Source organism: Narcine bancroftii, chromosome 3, assembly GCF_036971445.1.
Source record: "Narcine bancroftii isolate sNarBan1 chromosome 3, sNarBan1.hap1, whole genome shotgun sequence".
Lineage (NCBI taxonomy): Eukaryota > Metazoa > Chordata > Chondrichthyes > Torpediniformes > Narcinidae > Narcine > Narcine bancroftii.
Genome location: NC_091471.1, coordinates 64,098,214 through 64,122,715, shown reverse-complemented (window position 1 = coordinate 64,122,715; position 24,502 = coordinate 64,098,214). Strand labels below are relative to the sequence as shown.

Sequence of the window (24,502 nt, the reverse complement as noted above, 5' to 3'; positions counted from 1 at the left end):
TAGGCTTGTGCCTTGCAGGTACTCACTACAATCTGCCTCATTTCAGAATGCTTTTGATAAACATGTTTATATCGCGAGCCCAGTCAACCTTCTGATCAATTCCAAGAGACCACAGGAAGTTTACTGCTTGAATAATGCAATTATATGTGGACCATAGAGCACTGAAAGAACCTGAACCCACTAAGTCTGCACATCACCCATTTGCATTTATCTTTTTTTTAAATTCTCATCACATTCCCATCAACAACCTCTAGACACCCCCCTCCCTTCCCCAGCCCACCCTCCCCCATGGACCCCCCCCCCCCCCGTGATCTACCGGAATCATTGTCAGAAAAGGGTGTGCAAAACCATTGCGGACCCCTTCCACCCTGCACACAGCATCTTTCAGTGGCTGCTGTCGGGGAAGAGATAGAGGAGGATCAGAGCCAGCATCACCAGGCTGAGGAACAGCTTCTTCCTATAGGCAGTGAGACTGCTGAACGACCAAAGGACCTATTCACATTAACCATCTGACACTCATTTGCACAAAACAATATTATACATATAGCTATAACACTTGTTCTGCATAGGTGTTATTTGTCTGTACATGCGTTATGTCTGGCTGTGTCTCCGCAGCTTTTGGCACCGAGAACCGGAGAACGGTGTTTCGTCAGGTTGTACTTGTACAATCAAATGACAATAAACTTGACTTGACTAGATTGAACCACTCAACCAAACACCAAGGCAATTTAGAATACCAATTCAGCTATCAACCTGCATATCTTTAGGATGTGGAGGAAAATGGGAGAACTTCGAGGAATCACAAACCATCACAGGAAAAACATGCAAGCTCCACAGAGACCACCAACAATCAGGAGTAAACCTTGGTCACTGGAACCATGAAGCAGAATCTCTACTAGCTGAATACTGCACTGCCCATTGATGACTCTCCAAATGCTAATGCTGGAGAGTCATCAATGTCACATTAACGTTAATACTTAGAGTCACTTACGAGAATTTGGGTCTACTGATTAAAAAAATCAACAGAAAGAAAAACAAATTCCTACAGCTCAAAATAAAACAAATATTTTTTCCCTCTTTCCCAAATCTTGAAATATAGAATTAACTAGCATAAAATGTCTTCACATTTTTCAAATGCTAACATTTACCCAACACCAACCTAGTAACTCTAAGTTTACTTACATGGTTAAAGAAATACTGAAGCTGTTCATTTGCCAAATTAATACACATTTGTTCATACCGGTTAACCGCAAAGTTTTCAAATCCAAAAATGTCCAATATACCTAAAAATAAATCAAAATCCAAATCAAGAGTTTTGTTTGCAACTTCATTCAAATTGAGGAGATTTTGATGGGTGGAAACAGCAAAAAAACATAACCATCTAAACTGTCATGTTCCCCATATTCAAAATGACACCTTTTAGAGTATTTCTAAAGGTAAACAAGAGCAAGATGCTGAAAAGCAAATTCATTTTACTTTGCAAACATCTACTATCCTGTGTGCACCAACATTGTTTGAATCTCTGCAGCTTAACTCACATGATTTCGACACTCACAGCATTTGGGTTACATACCGATCTCCCGTAGCTCATCAATATCCATGGCCTCTTTCGCAGCTAGAAGTTGGTTGATTTTGCTGACAATCCATCCGAAAACTCTGCCATAAGCAACCTTTGCAATAGAATCCCTGGCATCTATAATAACATTTAGACAAAATGAGAAAGTCTACACAGAGAGCATTGCAACTCGTTCAGCACCAAATGTGACCTGCACTTTAATCCTCGAGTCCTCATTCTGCAGCTTCTGGATTACATCACAGATGTATCAACAGGGAATCATTCATTTTTATACAATTTAACATTCATGAATCTTCACCAGGCTTTGGTGCTTGAAAGCTAAATGGTTAGTGCTCAGGAAGGCTCTTGCCGGTTTTCAGAGACATGTTGCTCGTTGGACACAAACTGATTCCCTCTGATCAGCCACTTCAGTGTCTTACTAAAGAAACTTGCCCCATCAGGGTTTTCCAGATGATAACATTTCTTTCAGGTCATCTCATTGTTCCTTTTCTGTTTCCCTTATCTCAGGCGAAACACCACACAAACAGCCATCTCCTCTTGTATGGACCACAAGGGCTTTGAATAAGCTGAAATCAGAACACACAACCCATCTTCCAAAATGGGGTTTTGCCACAAGCTTGCCACCTTGTCATGTTCCAGTCCCAGCTACTGCTGCTGGGCTGTAGAACTGAATTCCCCCTTTCTCTGAGAAAGCCACATGACCCTCTTAAGAACAGCAAACTACACTTAAGACAGATCGCGGCACCAGACCAAATCTCTTGAGTCCGTTCATCTGTTACTTTCCAAATCAATAATCAATTACTCCACAGCATGTGCAATTAACACCTACTTGTGAAGTCCTTCAGCAAAGCAATTTCTAAGGCACTGGGAGCCAGACTGTCTGGCTTGAGCAGAGCTCTGGCATTTTAAATGAGATCTGTGTAGTGAAATGTTTGTGTGTGCCTGTGACCTACACCACAATTTATCTCCTTTAACATTATATATATATATATATATATATATTCTTCATTTCTTTGGCTTGGCTTCGCAGACGAAGATTTATGGAGGGGTAATGTCCACGTCAGCTGCAGGCTCGTTTGTGGCTGTCAAGTCTGATGCGGGACGGGCAGACATGGTTGCAGCGGTTGCAAGGGAAAATTGGTTGGTTGGGGTTGGGTGTTGGGTTTTTCCTCCTTTGTCTTTTGACAGTGAAGTGGGCTCTGCGGTCTTCTTCAAAGGAGGTTGCTGCCTGCCGAACTGTGAGGTGCCAAGATGCACGGTTTGAGGTGATATCAGCCCACTGGCGGTGCTCAATGTGGCAGGCACCAAGAGCTTTCTTTAGGCAGTCCTTGTACCTCTTCTTTGGTGCACCTCTGTCTCAGTGGCCAGTGGAGAGCTCGCCATATAACACAAACTTGGCAAGGCGATGATCCTCCATTCTGGAGACGTGACCTACCCAGCGCAGTTTGATCTTCAGCAGCGTGGACTCGATGCTGTCGACCTCTGCCATCTCGAGTACTTCGATGTTGGAGATGAAGTCGCTCCAATGAATGTTGAGGATGGAGCGGAGACAACGCTGGTGGAAGCGTTCTAGGAGCCGTAGGTAATGCCGGTAAAGGACCCATGATTCGGATCCGAACAGGAGTGTGGGTATGACAACGCTAATCTTTGTGAGGTTTTTCAGTTGGTTGTTTTTCCAGACTCTTTTGTGTAGTCTTCCAAAGGTGCTATTTGCCTTGGCGAGTCTGTTGTCTATCTCGTTGTCCATCCTTGCATATATATATACGTGTGTGTGTATATATATATGTATATGTATATATATATATGTGTGTGTGTATATATATGTATATGTATATATGTATATATATACATATACATATATATACACATATATCAACCAGTTTACCTATCTCGGCTGCACCATTTCATCAGATGCAAGGATCAACAATGAGATAGACAACAGACTCGCCAAGGCAAATAGCGCCTTTGGAAGACTACACAAAAGAGTCTGGAAAAACAACCAACTGAAAAACCTCACAAAGATAAGCGTATACAGAGCCGTTGTCATACCCACACTCCTGTTCGGCTCCGAATCATGGGTCCTCTACCGGCACCACCTACGGCTCCTAGAACGCTTCCACCAGCGTTGTCTCCGCTCCATCCTCAACATCCATTGGAGCGCTTACACCCCTAACGTCGAAGTACTCGAGATGGCAGAGGTCGACAGCATCGAGTCCACGCTGCTGAAGATCCAGCTGCGCTGGATGGGTCACGTCTCCAGAATGGAGGACCATCGCCTTCCCAAGATCGTGTTATATGGCGAGCTCTCCACTGGCCACCGTGACAGAGGTGCACCAAAGAAAAGGTACAAGGACTGCCTAAAGAAATCTCTTGGTGCCTGCCACATTGACCGCCACCAGCGGGCTGATAACGCCTCAAACCGTGCATCTTGGCGCCTCACAGTTTGGCGGGCAGCAACCTCCTTTGAAGAAGACCGCAGAGCCCACCTCACTGACAAAAGGCAAAGGAGGAAAAACCCAACACCCAACCCCAACCAACCAATTTTCCCTTGCAACCGCTGCAATCGTGTCTGCCTGTCCCGCATCGGACTTGTCAGCCACAAACGAGCCTGCAGCTGACGTGGACTTTTTACCCCCTCCATAAATCTTCGTCCGCGAAGCCAAGCCAAAGAATATGTGTATATATATGTATATATATATATGTGTATATATATATATATATATATATATATGTGTATATATATATATGTATATGTATATATATATATATGTATATGTGTATATATATATATATGTATATGTGTATATATATATATATGTATGTATATATATATATGTGTATGTATATATATATATATATATATATATATACACACACACACACTAGAAAATATAACAATCTGTCACAATATTAAGTTCTGTAATCCTATAACAAAACCAATGACTAATAGTACAACACTGGCACAGTGCAAACATTTTAAGAAGACATTTGTCCTTTAGGTGGAACAAACATCAAAATAATTTGCTCCTTTCATTTCCCCCCCCAAAGGAAAACTACAAAAGGTTACTAATTCTTCATGGTATCTGTAATAATCAGCCTCCAAGAAACTCCTGCAAACAACCCACAGCAAAACCTGAAAATTTAAAAAAAAATACTTTTAAAAATAGTTCCTTGAACATTGATATTGATAAAAGTATTGGAAGCAAATCTGCTTGACTGGAAGTAAAGGGTTCATCCAATTGAGCCATGGGATCAAAGTTATGAAGAGGATAAAAATAGGTGTTTCACATCTGTGCTGACTGTTGCACCCATCTATATTGTTCTCATTGAGCTGCATTAGACTACACCCTTAGAACAGTGCAGCACAATACAGGCCCTTCTGTTGACAAAGCCTTGGTGACTCAAGATGTTTCTTAAACGTTGAGTGGAAAAACAAATTGTGCAGAGGATACTGAGAGTCTGCAGAGAGATAGAGATAGGTTAAGTGAGTGGGCAAGGGTCTGGCAGATGGAGTACAATGTTGGGAAATGTGAGGTTAGTAACTTTGGAAGGAAAAATGGTAGATGAGATTATTATTTAAAAGGAAAGCAATTGCAGCTGCCAAGCAGAAGGATTTGGGAGTGTTTGTGCATGAATCCAAAAGGTCAGTTTCCAGGTGCAGCAGGTTATCAAGGAGGCAAATGGAATGTTGACCTTCATTGCCAGAGGGATTGAATTTAGGAGCGGGAAAGTTATGCTGAAACTTTACAATGAACTGGTGAGGCCACATCAGGACTACTGTGTGCAGTTTGGTCTCCTTATGCGAGGATGCATGTACTGGCTTTGGAGGCGGTGCAGATGAGGTTTACTAGGTTGATTCCAGAGATGAGCGGGTTAGCCTATGAAGAAAGATAGTTATCTGGGACTGTACTCGCTAGAATTTAGAAGAATGAGAGGGCATCTCATAGAAACATTTAAAATTATGAAAGGCATAGATAAGATTGAGGTAGCCAAGTTGTTTCCATTGGTGGGAGCGACCAGAACTAGGGGACATAGCCTCAAGATTCAGGGTAGTAGATTTAGGACAGAGATGAGGAGGAGCAGCTTTTCCCAGAAGGTGGTGAATCCATGGAATTTGCTGCCCATTTAAGACAAGGTTGGATAGATTTTTAATTTTTTTTTACATAGGAGGGGAATTAAGGGATACAAGGAAAGTGGAGATGAGCCTATCATCAGATCAGCCATGACTCATTGAATGGCGGACCAGATGGCCTACTCCTGCTCCGATTTCTTATTTTCCCTTGAAAGTATCAGCCTTCACCACTTTCTCAGGTAGCCCTTTCCTGATTCTAATCACTGTGTGAAAAAGTTCCCCTCAGATCCTCTTTAAATCTCCTACCTCTTGTCTTAAACCCTTATTGTTTTGTCCTGGACAACTGCACCACGGGAAAATGATTCTTCCTGTCCACATTGTCCTCATTCGGATCACCCCTCAACATTCTCTGCTCCAGTCATTTTGAGCTGGTGAAAATGGTTTGTACACCAAGCTGTAAAAGCTACCAATAACAGAGGTTTGGGATTACTGCAATAGAATTGGGATGGTGACTGATGAAACCTCCAGAAGACAACCAAAAATCCTCACTCATGTGATTGTATTCTGCATTCCTTGGACTGATTTACTGTGAATCCTTTTCCTTAATCCCAATATTGGAAAGTGTGCTTTAAGCCACTGGAGCTCCAATTCTGCTGAAATTTTATCAGCTCTTTCTTCTGCTATAGAACCATCTCCCAAATCTATTTCTGACCATGTTTCTGATCAACTACCACTGATAATATATCCTTCTTTGACTATCAATTTTATTTTTGATTCCATCCATGAAACAATGTGGAAAATTTTTCCACGTTACATTATCACAAAGGCAAGCTGGCATAGCTTTCTACAATGGATTTGCTATAAAATGTTGTGAACAGCAATAGAAATCCTTTTCCACTTTTTTCCCTCTCCCAAACTCAAATAGCTGGAACCAAATTCGCAAGAACAGAAAGAGCCCACCCTCTCTTCCAAGAGATGCACCTACCATTTCCTCAAGCACTCATGTTTCACATTGGTAATGAATTGAGCAGACAGCACCTTCAAGGAGTAAATTTATTCAGCAATCCAGTTCCAAGCATACACCAAAGTACTACCTGATCTGCAGAGGGTTTGAATCATTTTTTTAAAATTTCATTTCAAATTTCCAGCAACTGCAGTATCTTGGCTTGGTCCAATCCATGCAGCACAGACCTCAAGATGCCAAGTAAAAGCCTTTCAATTATTACCAGATTAAATGAGCGTCCATACCTTCAGCTTGCTGTTTGGTGTGGTACCGTTGAATGGATTCTCCTCGAGTTACTGCCATTGTACAAATCAAACATTTTAAAAGTTCTTCTTGCTCAACACCAAACTGACCCTATTGAAATTAACATTAATTAGTATGGCCCAGTGAGTTCCTAACCAATATTTTCAAATATAATATTATCACCATAATATTAAGTGAATTAATTTCTTCCACATCCACATCCATTTTAAAATATTAAGTTTATCTTTTAAATCGCGAATCATACAACATGTCTGTAGGAGTTACAACACTGGTATGGACAAACACTTCCCTGCAATATCACCATGGTGGACAAAACATTTGAATAGTGTCACCAATTCAGCATTGATCAAATGTTCCACTCATACCCAAAATGTCCTGGTCACAGATTCCTTTCTCTCCACTTCTCTGGTCTAATCTCCCTTTGAAGCACAATCTTAATTCTTTATATTTATAATTCCTTAGAATTATTTATAATTTCACACCACTTTAATTATCCCATTTGTGAACCTGGATGATTTAATGCCTGAGCCCATTCCTTCTGCCTCCAACGCAAACTCAGCTTTGTCCTCTCTCCACATATCCTGCTTGGTCTGTGTATTTATACATATCAATTTTTTAATTTCATATTTCCAAAATCTGCTATTTTCTGTCTTTAGTTCTTTTTGCCCACTCTCCTTCCCTCGGTTGCCCTCCATTTACATCTCATATGGACAGATCAGCTGCAATCTTCAAGTCTTCAACACCCTCTCTCACCTGGAACCAACACTATGTTAAGGCATTCTTACTATCAAACACACTACTCTTTTTACCCTTTTCTGAAGCTTAAACTGTCCAGTGCAGAGTACCCCTGTGGAAGTGCCCCTCAGCAACATGTATTCGGCTTTGGATATTGTTGGGGGGAACAGCCTATCAGGGACGAGTCGTGGGGGTCAGGTATCTGGCACAGGGGCTGCCCCTGAGGTTCAGAAGGGAAAGAAGGATAAGAATAGGATTCTTGTAGTTGGGGACTCATTAGTCAGAGGGACAGATAGGAGGTTTGTGGGAAGAGATCGGGGATCCAGTTTGGTCTGTTGCCTCCCTGGTGCCAGGGTCAGGGATATCTCTGATCTAGTACATAGCATTCTGCAAGGGGAAAGAGAACAGCCTGAAGTCGTGGTCCATGTGGGGACCAATGACTTAGTTAGAAGTGGGGATGAGGTCCTGAAACAGGATTATGTAGAATTAGGTAGGAAGTTAAAAAACAGGACCTCCAAGGTAGTAATCTCTGGATTGCTGCCCGTGCCACGAGCTAGTGAGGGTAGAAATAGGAGGATGTGGAGGATGAATGTGTGGCTAAAGAGATGGTGCAGGGGGCAAGAGATAAGATTTCTGGATCATTGGGATCTCTTCTGGGGAAGGTCGGACCTGTACAAGAGGGACGGACTCCACTTGAACTGGAGGGGGACCAATGTGCTGGCAAGTAGATTTGCTAGAGCTGTGGGGGAAGGTTTAAACTAGTTTGGCAGGGGGGTGGGGAACAGAGGGTGAGGAACAGAGGGTGAGAGCAGTGTCCAGGGAGTATGGCCACCTAGCTAGGAATAAAAAAGATAACAAAGGTAGGATGGAGATTAGGGTAGAAGGTTAAAAAAGAGAATATATGTGAGGGTCACTCTCTGAGATGCATATATTTTAATGCAAGAAGCATAGTGAACAAGGTAGATGAGCTGAGAGCATGGATAGATACTTGGGGTCACGATATTGTGGCAATTAGTGAGACCTGGCTACAGTAGGGGCAGGATGGGCAACTTAATGTTCCGGGATACATTTGTTTTAGATGTGATAGATCAGGGGGTAAAAAAGGAAGAGTTGCTCTGCTTGTTAGGGAGGACATTACTGCCGTGAGGTGGCAGGATGGTATGGAGGGATCGACCAGTGAGGCTGTTTGGGTGGAATTGAGGGGTGGAGGAGGCAAGAGGGTGCTAATAGGGGTGTTTTACAGACCACCAAATGGGCCAAGGGAATTAGAGGAACAAATTTGTAGGGAGATAACGTATATGTGTGAAAATCATAGGGTAGTGATCATGGGAGATTTTAACTTCCCACACATTGATTGGAATACCCATACGGTTAGAGGGCTGGATGGGCTGGAGTTCGTTAAATGTGTTCAGGATTGTTTTCTAAATCAGTTAGTAGAAGGACCGACTCGGGATGGTGTAATACTGGATCTCCTGTTAGGGAACGAGCTAGGTCAGGTAACGGACATTAATATTGGAGAACCAATTGGGTCTCATGATCATAATTCTGTTAGTTTTAGGGTAGTTTTAAGGAAGAGCAAGGAGAGGCCTAAAGTTGAGGTTCTGGATTGGAAAAGAGCAAATTTTGAAGGAATAAGAAGGGATTTGGGGAGTATTGAGTGGGACAGGATATTTTCAGGTAAGGATGTCAATGAAAAATGGAGGATATTCAAAAAAGAAATTTTGAGGGTACAGAGTAGTTATGTCCCAGTCTGGATCAAAGGGAAGGCTGGAAGTCATAGGGAGGATTGATTTTCGAGGAATATTGGAAATTTGGTTAGGAGAAAAAGGGAGGTGTACAAGAGGTATAAAGAGCAGGGAGCTGAGAAGTTGAAGGAGGACTACAAGGAGTGTAGAAGGAATCTTAAGAAAGAAATTAGAAAGGCCAAAAAAAGGCATGAAGAGGCTTTGGCTGACAGAGTAAAAATAAATCCAAAGGGTTTCTATAAGTACATTAAAAGTAAAAGATTAGTGAGAAATAAAATTGGACCCCTTGTAGATAGCGAGGGTAGGCTGAGTGAGAAGTCTGAGGAAATGGGGGAAATTTTGAATGATTTCTTTGCCTCGGTATTCACTAGGGAAAAAAATGTTGAACCAGTTGAAGTAAAGAAAAATAGTGGGGAGGTCATGAAGCATATAAGGATAACCGAGGAGATAGAGATGGCTGTGTTAAAAAAGATAAAGGTGGATAAATCTCCCAGAGCGGACAAAATATTCCCTAGGACACTCAGAGAGGCTAGTGGACAGTTAGTGGGGCCATTTGTGAAATAAAAAGCAAATTTTATTAACTGCCAAATAAAAATTTAATGAATTTCTTGAATGCAAACTCCATTTCAAGTGTTAAAATCTCTATTGTTTATAGGCATGCTCACTAGTTGAGGATGATGCATCACTCAGACCTCCACTTGCACACTTTTTTTAATAAACAAGTCACAAATGCTTTCAGTCATTCATCACCTGCATTTTGTTCCAACTTGTTCCACATTTTGTCAACCAATGAAGCAAATTTGTGAGTATAGTTGCAAGAATCAAAAGGAAGTACATAGCACCATTTCTCTTCTCCTTGTCCCCTACCCAAACAATCTCATTGCCCATGTTTTCAAGCTTTGACACACTGGTGATGTCCATTTTCTCATCCTCCTTTGGTTGTAGGCCATTGATATCAACCATCTAGCTCAGGTTCTGAAGTGAACTGCCACTGGTTGCAAAAATATGCATTCGCTTTAGTGCTTGTGTAATTTATACATTTCCTCTGAAATCAAAAGTTCCTTTGCATATGTTATGACAAATAACAGCTTATCTTGATTACACAACTTGAGGAAGAGCCCCGTTTGGAAATGTTGGTTGCCTTTTACTTCCTGACTACCTGAGTTTTTCCAGCACATTTGTATATTGCTTACACAAACAATGAATTATCAATCATAATCAGGAACATTTTGGGTGAAGACTTGATTAGGGCAGTCATCACAACACTGATCCTTTTAAAAAAAATTTCATTCTCATTGCCAGCATAAAGGATGACTATTGGGTGATGAGAAATATTGCATGATATAGTCCACCTATCCTGGTAGGAATCCTAATGCAAAGAGCACCCTACTGTCATAAACAATGTTAATGAGCAAACATTTAAGATGTCACTGGCCACGGGGGTGGTACCAAAGGATTGGAGGGTGGCGCATGTGGTTCCTCTGTTTAAGAAAGGGTCCAAATGCAAACCTGGGAATTATAGGCCTGTAAGTCTGATGTCTGTGGTGGGCAAGTTGATGGAAAGTGTTCTGAGGGATGCTATTTACAAATTTTTGGAGGTACAGGGATTGATAGGGAGTAATCAGCATGGTTTTGTCAGGGGTAGATCATGCTTGACAAACCTGATTAAGTTCTTCGAGGGGGTTACAAAAAAGGTTGATGAAGGGAAAGCTGTGGATGTTGTCTATTTGGACTTTAGTAAAGCTTTTGACAAAGTTCCCCACAGGAGGTTAGGAAAAAAGTGGAGGCATTAGGTATAAATAAGGAGGTAGTGAAATGGATTCAGCAGTGGTTGGATGGAAGGTGTCAGAGAGTAGTGGTAGAAAATTGCTTGTCCAATTGGAGGCCGGTGACTAGTGGAGTTCCTCAGGGTTCGGTCCTGGGTCCACTATTATTTGTTATATATATTAACGATCTGGATGTAGGGGTGGAGAATTGGATAAGCAAGTTTGCGGATGACACAAAGATTGGTGGTGTTGTGGACAGTGAGATAGATTACCGTAGATTAAAAGGTGATTTAGGAAGGCTGGAGGTGTGGGCTGAGAAATGGCTGATGGAATTTAATACAGATAAATGTGAGGTGCTACATTTTGGAAAGGCAAATTTAAATAGGTCATATACATTGAATGGTAGACAATTGAGGAGTGCAGAGCAACAAAGGGATTTAGGAGTTATGGTAAATAGTACTCTCAAGGCTGATACTCAGGTAGATGGTGTGGTGAAAAAGGCATTTGGAATGTTGGCCTTCATAAATCGGAGTATTGAATTCAAGAGTAGGTAGGTTATGATGAAATTGTACAAGGCATTGGTGAGGCCAAATTTGGAGTACTGTGTACAGTTTTGGTCACCAAATTATAGGAAAGATATAAACAAAATAGAGAGAGTGCAGAGAAGGTTCACGAGAATGTTGACAGGATTTCAGGGTCTGAGTTACAGAGAAAGGTTGTGCAGACTGGGGCTTTTTTCTCTGGAGCGTAGAAGATTGAGAGGGGACTTGATAGAGGTGTTTAAGATTTTAAAAGGGACAGACAGAGTAAATGTGGATAGGCTTTTTCAATTAAGAAAGGGGGAGATTCAAACTAGAGGATTTAAGATTGAAGGGGGAAAATTATAAGGGGAACATGAGGGGAAATTTCTTTATGCAGAGGATGGTGGGGATGTGGAATGAGCTTCCGGCAGACGAGGTCGAGGCGGGATCATTGGTTACATTTAAGGAAAGACTGGATCGTTACATGGATAGGAGGGGACTAGAGGGGTATGGACCGGGTGCTGGTCAGTGGGACTAGGAAGGTGGGGATTTGCTACGGCATGGATTAGTAGGGCCGAACTGGCCTGTTCTATGCTGTGTGGTTATATGTTCCAATAATACCAAGTTTTAAAGATCATCAAATGCAATTCGTTTTTCTATGTGCAGATGCCATGCAACTTGTTGAATAGCTCCCGCATTTTGTTTTTATTTCCCATTCCTTAAAAGACCTATAACCTTAGATAAATCACCCAAGGATATGTTACAAACATCCTAGAGATGAGATGATGGCGAGGCTTTCCCAATGCCATCCTGTCTAGTTTCTCCCTTTACAACCTTCATAAAAAAACAAGCCCACTAAAAATTCTGCCACCTATTTAAAGCGTACCATGCTGTGTTCCACCACTAATGTACATGGCCTGATGTTGAAGTAATCTATCAAATACAGTGTATAATTATTATCATGGTTTTCATGACTTTGTCATTCAGTTTCTGATTCCTGACTCAAACCAGCAGAGACATGGGGGATCCTACAATGGGAACTTCCTGCTTGTCTCTACATTCCTGACATTGCCACTGGAAGCTAGGTCTTCCCCTACTTGTGTGGCAGTTTCTCAAATATCCTCCCAAAATATCTCTGCCTCTACTATTTTCATTGCAGAACTGTTCAAATCCTACTGCTCTGACCAAACTCACAGCAACCTTTCATAATCTCACCTGGTTGGCATTAAAATTTGAATTACCTGGGGATATTTTACTCTGTTGGAGGTGCCATACAAATGCAAACTTTGTGGTCTCAGGAAGAGCAAACAGTTGTTTTGCCATTCAAATTTTGCAATTAAAATACTTGCCAAGCAAATTAAGATCAAAGGTTGGAATCAATGTGAATACAAAAAGAGTCATGAGTCATAACCACTTGGCACTGAACAGGCAGTTAAACTTTTTTGGATTTAAAACCATACCATTGGTGTAATCATTTTAACTTTGTTTATTGGTGTCTGATTTTTGTTAGTTTTACCAATGGCATCAGAAAAGTGCAAATATAAATAGAGTGCCCTGAATACATGGTGTTCTTTTATTCATTTCAGTGGTTCACAAGACAACAATTATCAAAAAATTAAAATCAAGGAAGTCGATACAGAATCTGGAATACACACTTTGTCCTTTGCAATAAGGTGTAAATTCTACAGATTTTTTTTGCCAAACATTACACTTGTTTGGCTATATATACTGATGTTATTTAAGGATTGTCTAATCTGCAGTGACAGGAATACAAAAGTTATCTTCATTTCCTCTTGGTGATCACTGAGCTGTCTGCATGCTGCTACCAGCATCAATGAACTGAACTCTCTCCACATATGCTGTTTGAGATGCTGAATGCTCCTAGGATTTTTTTTAATATAAATTAAATTTCCAGCATCTGCAGTTTTTTTTTGTGCAATCTTTTCTTGAAAGAAAGTAGAGGCCAAACTTGCATTTGGACAGAAAGAAATGCAATTAAATGTTGGTTACATGAATGGTAGAAAAGGTAGTGCAACTGTAAGGAATGGGAAATTTGTAAGTACACTTTGATGCAAGTACATTTCACCCAAAATGTTCCTGATTATGATTGATAATTCATTGTTTGTTTAAGCAATATACAAATGTGCTGGAAAAACTCAGGTAGTCAATCAGCATCGAAGAGGAAGTAAAAGGCAACCAACATTTCCAAACGGGGCTCTTCCTCAAGTTGTGTAATCAAGATAAGCTGTTATTTGTCATAACATATTCCTTCATTAGGAAGCATCGCATTTCTAGAAAATTGCTTATATTATGGATTTCCATAACGCAAACTCTTCTATTCTACTAAATCCCATGTTACAAGTGGGGTTGCACCCTATAGCCCCTTTCTCATTTGCAAATGATCCCAGGAATCAAACACCAATCGGCCTCTAAAGTACCTAGTATGAAAGCAAAATCAGCTCAATGCCAGCGTCAGATGACATCATCTCACGCCGAGGATTGATGGCCTCGACCCCTAGTATAATCCCCAGCCTCTGTAGACATTGGTGTTACTATCAGGCAAGTGTGAAACGGGTAACCGCATTGTGGGATTGAAATGACCCAAGTTTTTGCATGAGTGCAGAAGGAAAATTAAAATGAAGGTATAAACTTTTCCATGGGAAAGTTGCAGTGGGAAGAGAGAGAGGAAATAAATAGCAATAGAGACAATTTTTAAGCAGCGTTGGAAAATTGGTAGTGCCATAATGCACAATTTATAAAGACTGTGGGGGGGGAGGGGAAAGTAATGGTGGACCTGACTTCCCAGAAATCCATGCAGCAGAGAAACCCCTCTATGAATGCTCCATGTATGCAGCCAGGCATACAGCCCCTTCTCTGCCGCATTCTGGGAGGGCAGGTCCACCATCACTTTTTTCCCCCACGGTATTTATAAATTGTACACGACAGGGCTACCAACTTTCCCACCCTGTTTAAAAATTGTCCACTTTTGCTATTTATTGCTCACATTTTCCCACAGTCTCTTATAAAGATTTCTATAGGTCAGCCCAACAACAGCAGGGGCTGACGGGCTCATACTGTGCTGTACATAAAGCTTAATTATGTTATAATTAACGATGTATTTAACGATGCATTGTGACATCACCAGTAGAAGGTAGAACAGTCTTAACCCCGGGGATGACTCTTTGCAAGTGTGAAAGCATTCAGTGTCCTAGTTAGGAGTGGTCAAGTGTGAAAAGTCATTCCTATCCCATGACAGTGAATGGCCAATTTAGTGGGATGCAAGTGCAAAAGGGACTTGTGAGAGATTTTCCTCTCAGCAGTAGGTGAGGGAATCCTGGTTGTATTGTAGGTAAAAGAGAAAGAGTTTTTGTTTTAATTAGTTAGAGAATGATGATACAATTGTGCAAAAAGTTTGATTTTAATAAAAGTATATCTTACCAGTTTCTGTATAACCAAAAATAGAAAGAGACCCAAGAGACTGCATATGCTGGAATACATAGCAAGAATCAATCTGCTGGGGGAACTCAGCAGGTCACGCATCATCAATGGGACAAAAAGAATGCCAAAGTTTTGGGTCAGAGCCGTTCGTTAAGTCATGTACAAAACAGAAACACCTTTTTTTTTGTTATTGCAAAAATTCTTTCACAAGCGGGAACTTCACATGCCTTCAATTTCAATAGTTGATTTGAACTACATATTGAAGATATACATACTCCTGCTGCTTTCAGCCATCCTTTTGACTGATCTGTCACTTTAAGGATTCCAGTGTCTTGAGGCTCAAAAAGGATATTGCCCAATGATAGGATTCCTGCTAGTATTGTCATCATGTCAACCTGCTCCTATAAATAACGGCAAAATATGATTTTTTTTAAAATTATGCATTATTATAGGATTAATGCACTCTATAGCCAGAGATAAAAACAGTGTTAAATAATACCATCAATCCATTAGATTATTAGACATTGGTACAGATTATTAGGTTACCTGCAGCTGGAATAAAATGTGGAAAAATCAAATCATTGCCTTTGGTAACATAATAGAAAGACTGAATTTTATTTGAGATGGTGAAAAGTTTAAAGCATTAGTATTTAAGGGGCATAGGGTCACACCTACATAGTGTTACTCTCGTATGCAGCGAGTGAACCGGGGACAGGAAAGCAACTGATGGCATATAGTACAGTCTTAGACGTGGGGAGAACCTTGCACCAGAAGCCCATATCACTTCTGCCCTGCCAGACACAATGGTTAAAGGGAAAGGCCGCGGGTGTTTAAATTATGAGTTTTTGGTTTCGAGTAATTTCCATTGCTCGTTGAGGAACACCACCATATTGGTGACCCTGATGGTTCAAAAGTGCTTGAACCCAAAAAAAAATAAGTGATGCTAACGCAGTTTCACCAAAGCTACCAGTATTCTGGACAACTCAGCCACTGGTATGGTTTCAGCAGGCAGAAGCCCAATTCCGGGTCAGGAACATTCTTGCAGATGAAACCAAGTAGCTTCGATTCGCAAAAGATGAGTTTCAAAGGATGGAGGAAAAGGAGATTGTATGGCGGTCTGTGGGCCTATCCACTCCACATGGTTTCTAAATCCATGGGACGATGAAGGCTGTGCAGGGACTACAGGAGGTTGAACGATGCAACAGCCTCCTATCGATACCCAATCCCTCACATACAAGATTTCATGACAAACTTACAATGAGCGCATATATTCTCGAAAATTGATCTGGTCAGAGGATATCATCAAGACCCGGTTAACCAAGCAGACATTCCATAGACGACTATCTAAGTTCCTTCAAATGCCTTTTGGTCTTAAAAATACAACACAAACCTTCCAGCGCCTCATGGATACTGTAGGGCATATTCATCTAGTTAGATGATATCCTGGTAGCCAGTCGCTCCCACCGGGAACACCTGCGTATTCTCTGCTGCCATGTCAATGATTTTGGACTCAATCAACCCAGCAAAGTGTCAATATGGGCTGTAAACTATCGATTTTACAGGACATCATATCAACCGCCACGGTGCCATACCACTACAGTCTAAGGTGGAAGCCATTCAACAATTCACTCGGCCTGACACATTTAAAGGACTACAGGAATTTGTCAGTATGGTTAATTCCCATCATTGGTTTATTCCATCTGCGGCCCAGATCATGCAACCTCTATTTTACCTGATGTCCACAAAATCCAAAGAGGTTGAGTGGTCAGATGAGACAAATGCCCTGGCCAAAGCTATCTTCCCCATCCACCCACAAGTAAACATCCCTACGGTCCTCACAGTGGATTCCTCTGAAGTGGCAGTAAGCAGCATTCTAGAGCAGTTGGTTGACAGCCAATGAAAGCCACTACCTTTTTCAGCCAGCTTCTGCGACCCCCGGAGAAGAAATACGGTGCATTTGACAGGGAGTTGCTGGCACTGTATCTGGCAATCTGTCATTTTCAGTATTTTCTCAAGAGTAGGGAATTTACGATCTTCAAGGATCATAAAACCCTGATCTTCACATTTGCTGAAGTGTCGGACCCATGGTCTGCTCGCCAGCAATGTCACCTGTCATACAGATCTGAATTCTCTATTACAATCAAGCACACCTCGGGGAACAGCAACATGGTTGCCGATGCACTTTCACCGAGTGCAAACCAGTCAGTGTGCGCCTTGTCGTCAGGAGTGGACTTTACCACTTTAGCGAAGGCACAACAACAGAACAAGGAGATACCTACGTACCACACTCCGGTCAATGGACTCCACTTAAAGGACGTACCCATGGGACCAAGGGGTATTAAAGTTCTGTGTGACGTTTCAACAGGACAACCCTCATCCCATCATTCCTGTTGCCTGAAGACGCCAAGTTTTCGACGCCTTGCACGGGTTAGCCCACCCTTCAAACCAGGCAACTGTCAAAATAATTTCCAGTCACTTTGTGTGGCACAGGGTCTAGAAACCGGTGAGGCGCTGGGCCAGAAAATGCACACACTGCCAAGAGACAAAGGCAAGTAAAAACACCGTTACAGCCTTCAGCCTTTTCAGTCAACACATAGGAGGTTTGATCATGCAGATATCGTTACCAGTGTCCAGAGGATCAAGGTACCTGTTTACGATAGTGAACAGATTTACCAGGTGGTCTGAGGCAGTTCCCATAGCAGACATGATAGCGGGGACATGTGCCAAAATGATCATTGCAACCTGGGTTGCATGATTCGGTCTCCCTGCCCACATTACTTTGGACAGAGGAATTCAATTCATGTCAATCATATGGTCTGCAATAGCACAGCTGCTGGGAACTCAGCTCCACAGGACGATGGCGTACAATTCACAGTCCAATGCCCTGGTGGAATGGTTCCACAGGCACCTAAAATCAGCCCTGATGGCATGACTCCAAGGACCATAGAGTGGAAGAACTCTCCTGGGTCCGCATGGCACCCAAAGAGGATTTGGCGGCATCTTTCGCTGAACTGGTCTATGACACTGCGCTTACCATATTGGGAGAATTCCTTCCAGCATCGTGTAAGACGACGCACCAACAGAGATCCACGCAAAACTCAGGGAGAGGCTAAGGAATTTAGCCCCGATACCCACTTTGCACCATGGAATAGTACCATCGTATGTATCTGACGACCTGCAACGGGGTGGATTAGTGTTTGTTCGCAGAGGTCCACACAGAACACCCCTGCAATGGCCATATGAAGGGCCTTATAAAATAATTCAGCACAACGAGACGACCTGTGTCTTGGACATTGGGAGCTGGGAAGAAACTTCCAAAGTGAACCGCCTCAAGCCAGCACACAGTGATATTTTAGAATTCTGAGAAATATTTCACTTTTTAAAAAAAATGATCTACCAACTTTTCAATACATATCTATATCAGGAAAAAAAAACAAGCATTTTCAAAATCCTATGATTTCTGACAGTTCAAACTGCACTTGCATGCATTGAAGTGCTCCATACTATAATGTCGGAACCCAGTTTGCTCCTATTTTAGCCAGCTTGAAAATTAATTTTTCCTTCCATGCACGGATGTGCATTTTAAATTTATCAAGTTTTCCAGATTGGTCTTCTCATTCCTACTAAGTATTGGAATGGGTGTTCATGATAGGGTGTGGTGAGGATCATGCTTGGGGAATGGAGAACACTTGGTCTGTTATTTCAAATTAGCATTTTCTCTTTCCAGAACTTCCTGATGCAGTAAGTTGACCTTGGAGTTTTTTTTAATTGATAATTGAGAACAAAAGAAATGGAAATACAAACAGGCCATATGGCATATCATTTGTGCTCTTCTGTTCAGAAAGCTCATAGTAAATTTGTATCTTGGCTTTACTTTTCTAGACTAATTCTATATAACAATGGTTCTAATGACAGAACAAAAAGTTGGGATACAGAAGTGCCTGAGGAAGGAAAAGATGAACTTTGAAATGAGATGAGCAAATAATATCAAAAAGGATACCCAAAGCTTTCTAAAAAAAAGTATATTAAGAGTTTTTAAAAAAACCCCAGAGTAGATATAGGACTGATTAAAAAATTACACTAGAGGAATTATAATGGGAGACAAGGAGATGGCAGAAGAACTGAATTAGTTTTTTGCATCAGTCTTCACTGTCGAAGACATTAGCAGTAATACAGGACTTCCAAGGGTGTCAGGGAAGAGACACAGATGCTGTCATGATCAACACAGTTAAGGTGCTTGGGGCATTGAAAGTTCTAAGCATAGATAAATCTCCCAGGATAGATGGAATGCACCCTCAGGTTCTGAAATTAGCAGCTGATTAGAGGCTGATCTTCCAAGAAACAATAGATTCTGGCATGGTTCCAGAGAACTGGAAAATTGTAAAGGTCACTCCACTATTTAAAAAAGCAGAGAGGTGGCAGAATGGCAATTATGACAACAGTGGTTGGGAAGTTGTTGGAATCAATGGTCAAGGATGACTTTATGAAGTACTGGAGGTGCACAGAAATTTTTTTAAAAAGGCCAACGCCAGCATAGTTTCTCCAAGGGAAAATCTTGCTCGATAAACCTCTGAATTCTTCGAAGAAATGTTGGAATTTTTTGAAGAAACGTCAAGCAGGTTGGATAAAGGAAGATGCAGTGGATGCTGTATATTTGGATTTTCAGAAGACCTTTGACAAGGTGCCACACATGGTTAGTGGTGTTCCACAGGGGTGAACTTTTTTGTTGTATATTAATTATTTAGATTATGGAATGAATGGCTTTTTGGCCAAGTTTTCAGATGATATGAAAGTAGGTGGAACAAGTAGCGTTGAAGAAACTAAGAGGCTGCAGAAGGTCATAGACAGATTAGGAGAATGTATTTTATTTGCCACTTCTCTGCCCAATGTCGGAAATGTACGATCATGCAGTTTAATAGAGAGAGGAAAAAAAAAATGGACTATTTACTAAAAGAGGAGAAAATTAAAAACATCTTGATGCAAAAGGAGTCCTCGTCCAGGATAGCCTGAAGAGGAATAGAATACAAGAATATGATGTTGAGGCTTTATAGGGCACTGATGAGAGTTTTGAGCTCCTCATTTAACAATAGATGTGCTGACATTGGAGAGGGTTCACAGGGAACGTTCTGAAAATGAAAAGATCATCATATCAGGAGCCTTTGACAGAGCTTGGCCTGCACTCACAGGAATTTAGGATAATTTGGGGGGAAGGGGGTCTTTTGAAATATTTCAAATGCTGAAAGGTAATGGACAGAGTAGATACAGGAAGATTGTTTCCCCATAGTGAGAATATCAAGGACAAGAGAGCACAACTTCAAGATTGGAGGGCACATGCTTAGAACAGAGATGCGGAGGAATTTCTTTATCCAGACGTTGGTAAATCTGTGGAATTCGTTGCCACAGGCAGCTGTAGAGGCTTTCGATGGGTTTATTTAAGGCAGAGATTGATAAGTTCTTGATTAGCCAGGGCAGTGGGGCTGTGAAAATTTATCAGCTCATGATTAAATCGTAGGGCAGACTCAATGGACTAAATAGCCTTTTTCTGCTCCCGTGTCTTATAGTAATTTTGAAATATTGCTTACAATTGGATGCGTCCAATTACATTGACCCCAAAAATTCATACCTTTACAATGGGAGGTACCAACATATCAGGAAATATCACTGATTTACCTGCTCATGAAATCCAACCATGTCCAGTGCATTGCACACTTCATGGTATTTCTTGTTCCACCGCTGGATGGTTTCATCAGATCCATATTTGTGATTTAGGTACCTTGAAAAGATTAGGTTGCAGCATCACAAATGAATTTCCAGATCTTACATTATACTATTACACAGCAGGTGAAATGAATGTGCAGGTGAAGCCTTTCAAGAGTTATTTAAACATTTAGATGAATGGGTGGTGCAGCTTACAGTGACAAAGAACAACTACAGTAACAGTTCTCTGGGAAAATTGAAGCAAATAAAATAAAGCACAAGTTTCTGGAGCTAGGTTAATGCCTTGCTTTGCCACAATAGGGGACTGCAAGAAAACAAATCTTTGGAACCAAATGGGTGTCAAACATTGGAATGTCTTAATTTTTTTAAAATATTTCTTTGTAGCCTCATTCATAATAGCCTCCCACAACCCCAGTGAGAAGATACGATTATGTTTGTTGAATGGCACTCACTTTTAATTATTTTTATTTTGTTTCCTTTTTAGTTCTCCTGTGCCCGGGGGGGGGGTGGGGGGTGGGGGGTGGGGGGAGGTGCTATTATTTCTTTCTTTTCCTCTTATAACCACATTGTATATTGATCAATATAATTAATCAATGTTAAGTTTAAGAATGTATGTATATTCAATGTGGAAAAATCTATAAATTATAAAAAACATTGGAATGTTTATACACAAGTGGACTTGTGTGTCAAAGATAAACGTTCAATTCACTGACAAACACAAATCTTCAATTTAAAATATAAATGTGAGAAATAACATGATTGATTTATCATTTTCACACAAAAACATGCAAATGATATTCCTAGAGTTGAGAGAGAATAAAAAAATGCAGATCAATAGGACATTTAGCTCCAACATTTTTGTTGACCATTGTGCCTATTTAAACTAAACCCATCTGCCTTTTCATGATCTACATCCTTCCATCCTCTGCCTGTTCATGTGCCTGACTAAATGCTTCTTCCACCTCCCCTGGCAGCATGTTCCAGGCACATATCAACATGTAAAAATAAACTTGCCACACAAATGTCCCTTAAACTGTCCACCTCTCACCTTAAACCTATGCTCTCTTGAACTTGACACAACTTGTCTGGATTAAACTTCATCTGCCATTTTCCTGCCCACATTTTCAAATTTCCTCACCATCCACAACTCTGAAATTATCATGTCATCTGCAAAATCAACTGGCCTACATTTTCATCCAAATCATTTATTTTTACTGTTATGATATTAATGGGAGGACTCTGAGTAGTGTGGACAAACTGAGAGATCTTGGAGTACATGTGCAGAGGGCACTCAAAGCTGCTGCACAGGTTGATAGTGTTGTTAAGGCATGCAGTATGTTGGCCTTCATTAACTATGGAATCAAGTTCAAAAGCTGTGAGGTAATGTTGCAGCTATGCAAGACCCCACTTGGAATGTTGTCCTCTGTTCTGGGCACCTTAATACAGGAAGAATGCAGATTCTAATAGAGGGTGCAGAGGAGATTTACAAGATGCTTCCTGGATTAAAGAGCATGCCATAAGAGGATAGATTGAGTGAACTTGGGTCTTTTCTTCTTGGAAAATGAGGGGTGACCTGATAGAGGTACACAGGATTATGAGGGGCTCAATCAGTGGATGACCAGAGGCTTTTTTCCTCAGAATTGAAACGGGTAGCACCAGGGAGCATAGTTTTAAAGTGCTTGGAAATACAGGGGGATGCAAAAGGCAAGTCTGTCCACAGGGAGTGGTGGGTGCATGGAATGTATTTACAAGATGCTTCCTGGATTAAAGAGCTTGCCGTATGAGGATAGATTGAGTGAACTTGGTCTTTTCTCCTTGGAAAATGAGGGGTGACCTGATAGAGGTACACAGGATTATTAGGGGCTCTGATTCAGTGGATGGCCAGAGGCTTTTTTCCTCAGAACTGAAACGGGTAGCACCAGGGAGCATAGTTTTAAAGTGCTTGGAAATACAGGGGGATGCAAAAGGCAAGTCTGTCCACAGGGAGTGGTGGTGCATGGAATGTATTGCCAGCAATAGTGGTAGAGGCAGGTGAAAAATGATCTTTTAAAGGGATTATTGGATAGGCACATAGAATTCAGAAAAATGAAGGGTTGTGCAGTAGGGAAACTCTAGGCCAGTAGTTCTCAACTGTTTTCTTTCCACTCACATACAACTTTAAGTAATCCCTATGCCATCAGTGCTTTATGATTGGTAAGGGATTGCTTAAGATAGTATGTGAGATGGAAGGGAAAGTTGAGAATCATTGCTTCAGAAAAATTGTCATTGGCCCATTTCCTTTGGAGTTATGAAACCGTGCACATAACGAGTCAATTAGATATGATTAAAATAGTGCCTTTCAGACTTTTTCTTTCCACCCACATACCACCTTAAGCACCTATGCCATAGGGAATACTTAAAGTGGTATGTGAGTGGAAAGAAAAAGGTTGAGAACCACTGCTCTTGACAGTTGTTTGAGTAGGTTATTAGGTCAGCACAACACTATGGGCTGATGGGCTTGTAATGTGCTGTAGATTCCTATATTCTATAATGACAGGAGGTCCATCATTGATCCCTTAAACCTCCAGTCTGAATAACACTCCATCACTATCCTCTGCCTTTATGACCAAGCTAATCTACCAAGTCTCTCATATGTCTTAGTCTTCTGAATTAGCCGACCAGCTGGGACCTTGTAAATGCTTTCCTAAAATGCATGAAGACAACATCCACTACTCTACCGATAATCATCTTAGTCACCACTTCAAATTAAAAACTAAAGTTTAGAGACCATGACATTCCCCACAAAGCCATGCTTTTCCAAATGTAAGTAAATTCTATCCCAAAGTAGCTTCTCCAATAATTTCCTTACAACTGATGCAAAGATCACCAGGCTGTAATTTCCTGATTTGTCCTCATTTCCTTTCTTGAACAATGGAAGAACACTCGCTACTCTCCAGTCCTCTGGGATCTTGCCTATGGCTAAAGAGGACACAAGGATCACAAGTTCCCAGCAGCCTCTTCTCTTGTCTCTCGCAATAACCTGGGATCAATCTCATGAGATCTTGCATATCCTCACATGTACAGAGGTAAAATTAGAGAATGTTGATTTTGCAAGCAGTCCAACAAGTCAACTCATTCATAGCACAGTAATGGAAGTCTTGCTGGGAGCAACATTTAAAATATCACCATGCTCTGGCACCTACTGGAAAAGACATGATGAATAGGGATTCTAATCCTACAGCAAATCTGGCTGGTTGACCAACTCCACGTGGAGTTCAACAATGGAGCAAAGTAACAGCCAACTCTCCCACAATCTACAGCCACTCTGCAAAGTGTAGGATCAACTTGCCTGCCTGCAGCTGAACATCAGGAACCATTGGCAACATTCAGCAAAATTCAGCCTTAATTTTCCTGGAGTAAGCATGCTTTATGCATGCCATTTAACTATGTACTCATATACAAAATTCCTGTCAGGTAATCTGCTATACAATTCTGTTCAGTGGATAATTTTATTTTAGCACCCTGTGGAATTGAAAATTTGATCTCAAATTAAGTTTCTGAAACTTGTTCTTCAACATTTGACATCACTGTAAATATCTATCAAAAGTGGTACCACATAAAGAGGGACATTTCCCTTTAGAATATATTATAAAAAAAATAATTTTCTTTGACAATAAGAACAAGA

At 41.1% G+C, this 24,502-nt stretch overlaps 1 protein-coding gene across 3 annotated transcripts in view; it reads right to left on the bottom strand.

The window, feature by feature from the left end:
* Nucleotides 1-24,502, bottom strand: part of LOC138757217 (myosin-IIIa) — a 171,964-nt gene that overhangs the window by 76,640 nt on the left and 70,822 nt on the right. For all 3 annotated transcript variants that reach the window (XM_069924200.1, XM_069924198.1, XM_069924199.1), the window contains exons 7-11: nt 20,791-20,893; nt 15,396-15,521; nt 6,897-7,005; nt 1,574-1,693; nt 1,183-1,283 (exon numbers count right to left, since the gene is read on the bottom strand). In XM_069924200.1, the coding sequence (XP_069780301.1) occupies nt 1,183-1,283; nt 1,574-1,693; nt 6,897-7,005; nt 15,396-15,521; nt 20,791-20,893 (559 nt within the window). The remainder of the gene's footprint in view (nt 1-1,182; nt 1,284-1,573; nt 1,694-6,896; nt 7,006-15,395; nt 15,522-20,790; nt 20,894-24,502) is intronic.